The 7,154-nt window shown below is 41.5% G+C and overlaps 1 protein-coding gene across 3 annotated transcripts; it reads right to left on the reverse strand.

Moving 5' to 3' along the window:
• Nucleotides 1-701: 701 nt before the first annotated feature.
• On the reverse strand, nt 702-6,595 carry b3gnt9 (UDP-GlcNAc:betaGal beta-1,3-N-acetylglucosaminyltransferase 9). Of its 3 annotated transcripts, XM_076082304.1 has the most exons (8): nt 6,429-6,595; nt 5,531-5,586; nt 5,190-5,425; nt 4,968-5,087; nt 3,781-4,209; nt 2,803-3,044; nt 2,451-2,706; nt 702-2,366 (listed from the first exon to the last, which is right to left on the reverse strand). In XM_076082304.1, the coding sequence occupies exons 3-8, from the start codon at nt 5,283-5,285 to the stop codon at nt 2,022-2,024; spliced, it is 1,488 nt and encodes a 495-aa protein (XP_075938419.1). In that variant the 5' UTR covers nt 5,286-5,425; nt 5,531-5,586; nt 6,429-6,595; the 3' UTR covers nt 702-2,021. The 3 variants fall into 3 exon arrangements, with proteins under 3 accessions (XP_075938419.1, XP_075938417.1, XP_075938420.1); XM_076082302.1 differs by having other exon boundaries at nt 5,190-5,586; XM_076082305.1 differs by having other exon boundaries at nt 3,781-4,206; nt 5,190-5,586; nt 6,429-6,594.
• Between the last annotated feature and the right edge of the window lie 559 nt (nt 6,596-7,154).

Here is a 7,154-nt window from a genome sequence, read left to right on the forward strand (position 1 = left end):
TACGCAACCTTGAAACTCTACAATGGCTTATGAGAGCTATTGTCAGAACATGTTTTAATTCTGGAGCTGGGGGGGGGTAACATTCCTAGAAAAAAATCTGAATTTTTTTTAATTTACAAATATAAAAGATGATTCTCTAAGATTAAAGCATCAAGGGATGGATGGAGATCTGCTACAATATAGTAGGCTCTGTGCACTTGGTAGCTCAGTTACCACCGTTTTTAACAGTGGCTTCTGTGATGTGATGAGGTTGATCCTATCTTGGGGGGAAAAGTGATAGTATAGTATGTCAAAAAAAGTAATGGCAAAAAAAAATTCATAGAATAGTACGTCGAAAAAAGAGCACAATACGTTAAAGTCATAACATCGAAAAATATGTAAATATATATGTTGAAAAAAATAATTAAAAAGTCATAGTATAGTATGTTGAAAAAAGTAATAAGTCATAGTATAGTTACTATACTATGACTTATTACTTTTTTTGACATACTATAGTATGTCAAAAAAAATCTTCATATAGTTTAGAAAAAAGTCACAAAAAAGTCATATTATAGTGTGTCGAAAAAGTCACTGTATAGCATGTTGAAAAAAGTCCAGTGCATCCATTGAGGACGACTTTAGGCACCAGTAACGTAACAAAGACACGTGACACACACAGCTGGAATAATCTCAACCCATGGCGGGACAAATGTAACAGTTCCTTTTTGTATTCAAAAGTTGTGTTTATTCAAGATGATCCGGTGCGCATTCAAACTTTCTGTCATTCACAGTTTGTGTTGTGCCTCGAAAGGCACATTTCTTTCTTTCACCTTCATATCACTCGTGATTTTCTTTCTTGAATGTAGGCTACATACAATTCAATTGCTATATTTCGGACATGATGTTTACAAGAGCAAACAGTTGCCAAGTTATTATATCAATAAGAACATTCTCTTGCATTCAGTGCTAATTTGTTGAATTTAATGTTGCCATATTAGCTCAGTGAATGTCTGTACTAAATTTCATGGAAATCCATCTGATACTTGTTGAGATATTTCGGCCTGGAGAGCCACGCAACTGTATAGCAAAAAGGGCACCAGCTGAAGTCCAGACCACGTGAGCATGTCGAACAATCGCACTAGAAGACACACAAATGTGATCCACGTTGATCTGTCGAGTTCTGTGCACATGTTTTGCTTTTCAAATGACAAAGAGTTTTAACGAAAAACACACAATTACACAAAACAAATCAAGTTATTATAGTATTCAATAATAGCGTTCACATGGAAGTACACATACTTGACTCCTCAAAAATTCAACAAACATTAGATCAAGGTTTTGTCTGTGTGTCCCAGCTGGTTTGTATTTAGGCTTCATTTGTTGTTCCTCCAGGGAACAGATAATCTAACTGTCCATTTGTGCCTGCATCCGGCTCCATCGAGTGAAGAACATCTCTGCCAGTGATTCTGTGATCACGGTGAAAACACAAAAAAGTCTCTACTGTCTTTCCACTCCCCCAGTACACACAGCCGTCACCAGTCCTGGCTGTCTACGCAGTCCGATGTGAGTCAGTATATTATACTAATGCTGAGGTCTCAGAAACACAGATGCTTTCACGCTTGGATGGGGTTAAACCAGCTAACCACACGTCAGTTAAGTTGTCCTCGTGGCTCTTACTGTATCTCTGTGTAAACAATTATAACACAATACATTCTGAAGATTACACATTCAATAGTCTTCTCAAAATCTATGTAAATCAAGGTCTTGCTGCATGCTTGTTCACTGTGTGATCACACAGATGGGCTTGTGTGGCAAAAGCCCAAATTCTCTTCTCTTCCCTTACTGAAAAATCTGAAGCACTTTAGACCTTTGCCAATTCATTTCCCCAAAGATGATCTACCATCTTGGATAAAGTCCCATATGACTCAACTGTGCTTTTGAAGTCACGTCAAGCCTTTCATGTTGGCCACAATCCTGCTTTTTAACCATTTCGTCCTTGCTAGGGGCTCTTGCAGATCCCAAATCGGCCCTGCAGGGAGTCGCTAATGCGTAATAAACACCTGTTTCTGACCATAGTCATTCTCTTCTCCCGCCTTTTCACCCATCTTATCCTTCCACTTAAAGGGCAAGGATGTCTGGCTAGTCCTGTTGTGGCAGCTCAGTCTGGGGTCGTGCAGGAGGTTCCACATAAGCCAGATCTGAGGAACACTGAGGCTGTGAACAACCATGAGTTCCCTGTAAAAACAGGGGTCAAACGTCTGAAGGTGGGGTGCTGCAGATGGCCGGGTAATTCCGAAGGTCCGAAAGCCCTGGTGGCGTGATGGTTTGACGCCGATCAGCTGGAGGCACATTCCTAGAAAGACATCATCAATGGGGAACAACTCCACCTGGAAGTGAATAAAAACATTGTGAATCAAAAAATTGTAAAAACAGACATACAAAAATATTAAAACTGTCAAACTTTGACGTACCTGTTGACAGGCAGAGCTAAGTCTCCGAGCCGTATGTCCCGACATGACAAACCCTCCTCCCCCAGCGTAATTCGGGTACAAACCCCCTCCATAAACAAACTCTGGCACATAGTATTTGGAATTGCGCCGCCGAATTGGTTTAGCATGGATAATAATATCACCAACAAACAGATCCTTGTCTGGCTTTTGACCTTGCAGCATCTCTAATATATTCTCCACATTAACATACACATCAGCATCGCCCTTGAAGATGAATCTGTATGAAAAGAGATAATAGGAAAAGCAATCAGATAGGAGTCACAAAAAGGCTAAGAATCAGATAGACTCTTGATTTAGGCTTGTAAACACTGACTTGACATGAGGACAGCTGCTGTTAACCCATTTCAGAAAATGTGTTTCCTTCAGCGTCAGGTTGAAGAAGGTGTCTTCAAAGTCCCAAAGCAGGATATCTCCAAAGGTTTGACTCTCGTAGGTCATGAGCCGATCCCAAAGAGGCAGAGCAGTCCGATTCCTGGGAACCCCCAGCAGGAAAACAGTCCGGATGGACACACCATTTTGAAAAAGTCCCTCTTTACCCCAGGTCCGACGTACCACCTAAAATGAATTAAGTGCAGAAAGGAAAAGATTATTTTGTTGAGAAGAAAGAATTAAGTTAATACAACGTTAGGTTAAATGTGTGTTAATCGTGTGACATTTGGCAGAGTGTCACCAGTAAAATGGCAACAGCTGGGCTCATCAGCAGCACTGGCAGCATATGGGGCTTGTATGCCAGTGATCTGTTAAAACAACCTCAATATGGAGAGATACCTGCATAATGTCTGTTGGCTACACTGGAACCCTGAAAATATCGGCCATAGGAAGCGTCGTCAGAAAGCAGATGGTTTCTGAGATTGAACTTGTATTAATTGATTTTTTTTACCCACATGTCTACTTGTCAAATGTAAGTCCAATATTCACTCTACTCTTATCTCTAGTTTTAGTCTCCACCAACTCCTGAAGGAAATATCGGGCTCTTTAGCTGCTAAATGCTCCACTGTGTTCACCAGCTAGTTGCTAACTCGATCCATCTGCAGATTAGTGCTGTGCAGGTAGAGTACAGCGGGTTTATCAGAACTGTTTAACAGAAAACAGCTGCTGGCTGCTGTTATGAACTACACTGAGAACAGTGAGAGTGAACCAAATAGCAAAGAAAACAAAAGCAACAAGCTTTCATACACAAAATAGCTTGTGTGAAAAATACAGCCTAACTTCTGTACTGATTCACAGCACATTTTACCATTTACAAATCAGTTTTTGGTTTTTGTCCAACATACAACATGTCTTATTTTACCTGACGTTTATCAAAATCTGCAGGGATAGATTTCACCGCAATGAGCATGTAGGGAGCAGTGGTAGACCCTTTACTTCCTCCTTCTCCTGCCTCCTCCTCTGCTCCTCCAATGTGACATTTCTCTGGCTGGTCTATGAGCAGCTTAAAGTTTCTGTTGTCCTTTTCTCTCAGATAGCCCTCAAAGTCAAATGGTGGCAACGTAGGCAGGGGCTTGCCAACGGTCTTAGTTGGGACAGCATTTTTCCGTTGAGACTTGGATTTCCCCTTAGATTTGACCTGATGTTTGGACTTGGGCTGCGGAGGTTTGGACTTGAGCTGAGGAGGTTTCAACTTGGACAGAGGAGGTTTGGACTTGGACAGAGGAGGTTTGGACTTGGACTGGGGTTTGCACGGAGGCAGCTGTGTCTCTGAAGGGCTGGATGGGATCTGCTAATTAGGAAAAATGATGTGAGACAGAAGTTGGAGGACATTTTCTATAGCAAGAACATGCGATCTTAAAGTTGTATGTGCAAAAGAAGTATAAAAACTAAAAATCTAAAATGACATTGAAAACGAGCATCATAATTTCTGTTTATACTGCTTCATGTTTATCTCTTCCAGGTTGTGTTGGACCATCTGTGGATCAGTACAGATGGTCATTCACGCAAACATAAATACAAACATACTGTGTGTACATACATTGATGCACTCTACATATGCAGTATGTGTATTCACACAGCACATACTGTGCAGTGCTCTCACACTGGTTGTGAATTTCAGCTCAGCAGTAGACACTGTGAAAATGTCTCCACACGCTCTGTGAGCACAAAGGGCATCGCATGTGGGATGTGAACTTCCCTAATCTTATAAATGAGGACAAGACTAACAAATGATGACCTTCTTGCAGCACCTTCAGGTCAGCACATCACACTCAGTCCTTTGTCACAGGATTCTTCCTACACACATCATCCATCACAGTCCTCACCGCCTTCACCTGCTAATGCAACACTTTCTTTCTAACAGCAACTACCCTCTGCCAGACTAGTTGCTTAATTTGCCTGTCTGCTGTTTGGTGCTAGATATGAAGTCTTATATTTTAGTGCACCCATTATCATTTTATCGATTTTACATGATGAAGATACTTGGATTCTGATACCTACATGCAAACAGGCACACACATTTATAACTTGAACCAGATCAGCTCATACCCCGGGAGACTCCTGGCCTGCTTTGGCTTTGCTAGCGCCAAGCAATGTCCTGCTGGAGCTGGTAGAGCCATGGATCTCCAGCTTCCACACAGGTCTGTCCCACCCAGAGGAGAGCACAACCTGGAAACATGGATGGGATTTGATTGGACATGTGATTTTAAATACTTAAGTACTTTTTTTTAACTATACCCCTTCATATGCTGTGATTGGTTCTATCCTTACCTGATGGGCATAGAGCAGCAGAGAGAATAGCACCAGTAGCAGCATCGTGCACAGCACATCTCCCTTGACATGGAGGATTCTCCTGATTGTCCCCATCTTCCTTGGTTCCTTCTGAAGACGCTGACTTCAGTTAAGTATTGAACGGGTATGCAGTGGAATGGGGCTGGCGCAGTTCATACTGCTTTGCAGACAGCAGTGGAGACTGATACAGACCAGACTTGGGTTTGCGGGAAACTCTGCAGAATTCGAGGAGAAGATGTGGTGATTTTTCTTCCTGTTCCCTGCTGCATCGCTAAACATCACCTCAAACTTCACAGTTTGTCTGTAAAAACTCATATCACCATCTTGTCTGGCTCCATCCTCCCCTTCTCCTCAGGCACCCAAGGGTGGGGGCATCCTGGACAACAACAAGAACACATTTCCATAGACTTTGATGATCCCTGTTGCATAGAACATATTGTTACTTGTCCCTTCCCCCATTTGTCTGCTCTAAGGACGATGTGCTGTCCTGGAAGTTAGTGTGAAACTCTCTCTCATCTTGTTTCATACAATAAATGAGCCTCGTTTGCCAATGATATCAATCAGCAGATCATTTTTGACGCTCCTGTGGCAAAAAAAAAGCAAATTTGATGCACTAGAGAAATATACTGTATATAGCCGATCATCTCTTATTTTTCAGTAAGATGTTTTTTTGTTATTTGTACGTCACAGGGTGTCCTGGCATCTAGTTTAAACTGGCTAAATGTGACTGAATTCTGAGCTCCGAACATAACCTGCTTCACATGACCTCGAAGTAGTAACCAGGACAAAACAAATAATAATAAAATAATCCAAGAAGTTATTGTTGGCTGATAAATAGCAGAAAGTATTTTCTTGATTCCCATTATTCATAACTCCGTTCAGAAGGGGGAGTGTCCGTGTCTTATGTAAGTGAGCATAAGGGTACCAACTCTGTCTAAGAACACTGTGTCCAAACGTTCATACCATTAGCAGACATCCTGTTATAACCACTGTTAAACGCACTGTTATAACCGTGACTGTCTAATCTCAGCTATTTATTTTAGAGCGCAAATTCCACACAAGCATGACCAACAGCGTCGCAAAACTTCTCCCCTATAATTTCTCGACAAATAGGACTATATGCCGCATGTTTTACAGTAGCAACCAGAAGTCTGGCTGGTTTTATAACTACAATTGTTGTGAAATGTTCCCCGATCCATGAAAGTCATTCAAACTTACCAGACGAGACGGAGGACGACGTCGAACTGAAAACATCTGTGCAACTGCACCACAGCCTCCACTCTGCGCACCGACGCACAAAAAGACTGATTTCAAAGACAAACACCCGATGAGAGAAGATGAGCGACTGTATTCATGCGTGTGTGCGTGTGTGTGTGTGTAGAAGGGAGGTTAGAAAAGTTACCTGGCTTTGAGCCCGTCAGCCGCTGGCTGCGCTCATAGTTGCCTTCAAGTACTATAGGGAATATTCATATATTTACTGTCAACGAAATAACTGCAAGTGTAGACAATTATAAACTATTTTTTAAATAATAATATAATAAATTACTTTCTTGGTGTAGAATCAACTAATCACGAAATAATTAGCACTGCTTGTTGTCAGTTTTAGGTTGTATTGTCTTTTTTTTAATCGAGAGACAAAATGAGCATAATGAGACCTTAATTACTACAAAAAAACGGCAAAACATCCACAGACAAAAAAACAAATACAAAAACATCCTAAACAAAGAGACAACAAGAAGAGGCTATACAACTATATAAAGTCTGTCCAAAGTAGGTTATCAGAATGTCTTGGAATTTAAGAGCCAGTCGTCAGATGAACAAGCCAACCAGGAGAACCTGAACGCAACACCATCATCCTTTAGCCTGACCACGTGACTTAAGCAAGGCCAGAGCGACTTCAAGCCAGATGCCAACACAGCAACTAGCCAGGACAAAGGGAGAAAT

Source organism: Anarhichas minor, unplaced genomic scaffold, assembly GCF_050575085.1.
Source record: "Anarhichas minor isolate MPS153535 unplaced genomic scaffold, ASM5057508v1 ptg000090l, whole genome shotgun sequence".
Lineage (NCBI taxonomy): Eukaryota > Metazoa > Chordata > Actinopteri > Perciformes > Anarhichadidae > Anarhichas > Anarhichas minor.

What these genes read in the sequence shown, in the direction of transcription:
- b3gnt9 (XM_076082304.1), bottom strand. Translation starts at nt 5,285, where the DNA reads ATGGGGACAATCAGGAGAATCCTCCATGTCAAGGGAGATGTGCTGTGC. An exon ending in TGCTGCTCTATGCCCATCAG is followed by an intron (nt 5,088 to 5,189) that starts GTAAGGATAGAA and finishes CCATGTTTCCAG; the next exon opens with GTTGTGCTCTCCTCTGGGTG. An exon ending in CAGATTTTGATAAACGTCAG is followed by an intron (nt 3,045 to 3,780) that starts GTAAAATAAGAC and finishes AATTCATTTTAG; the next exon opens with GTGGTACGTCGGACCTGGGG.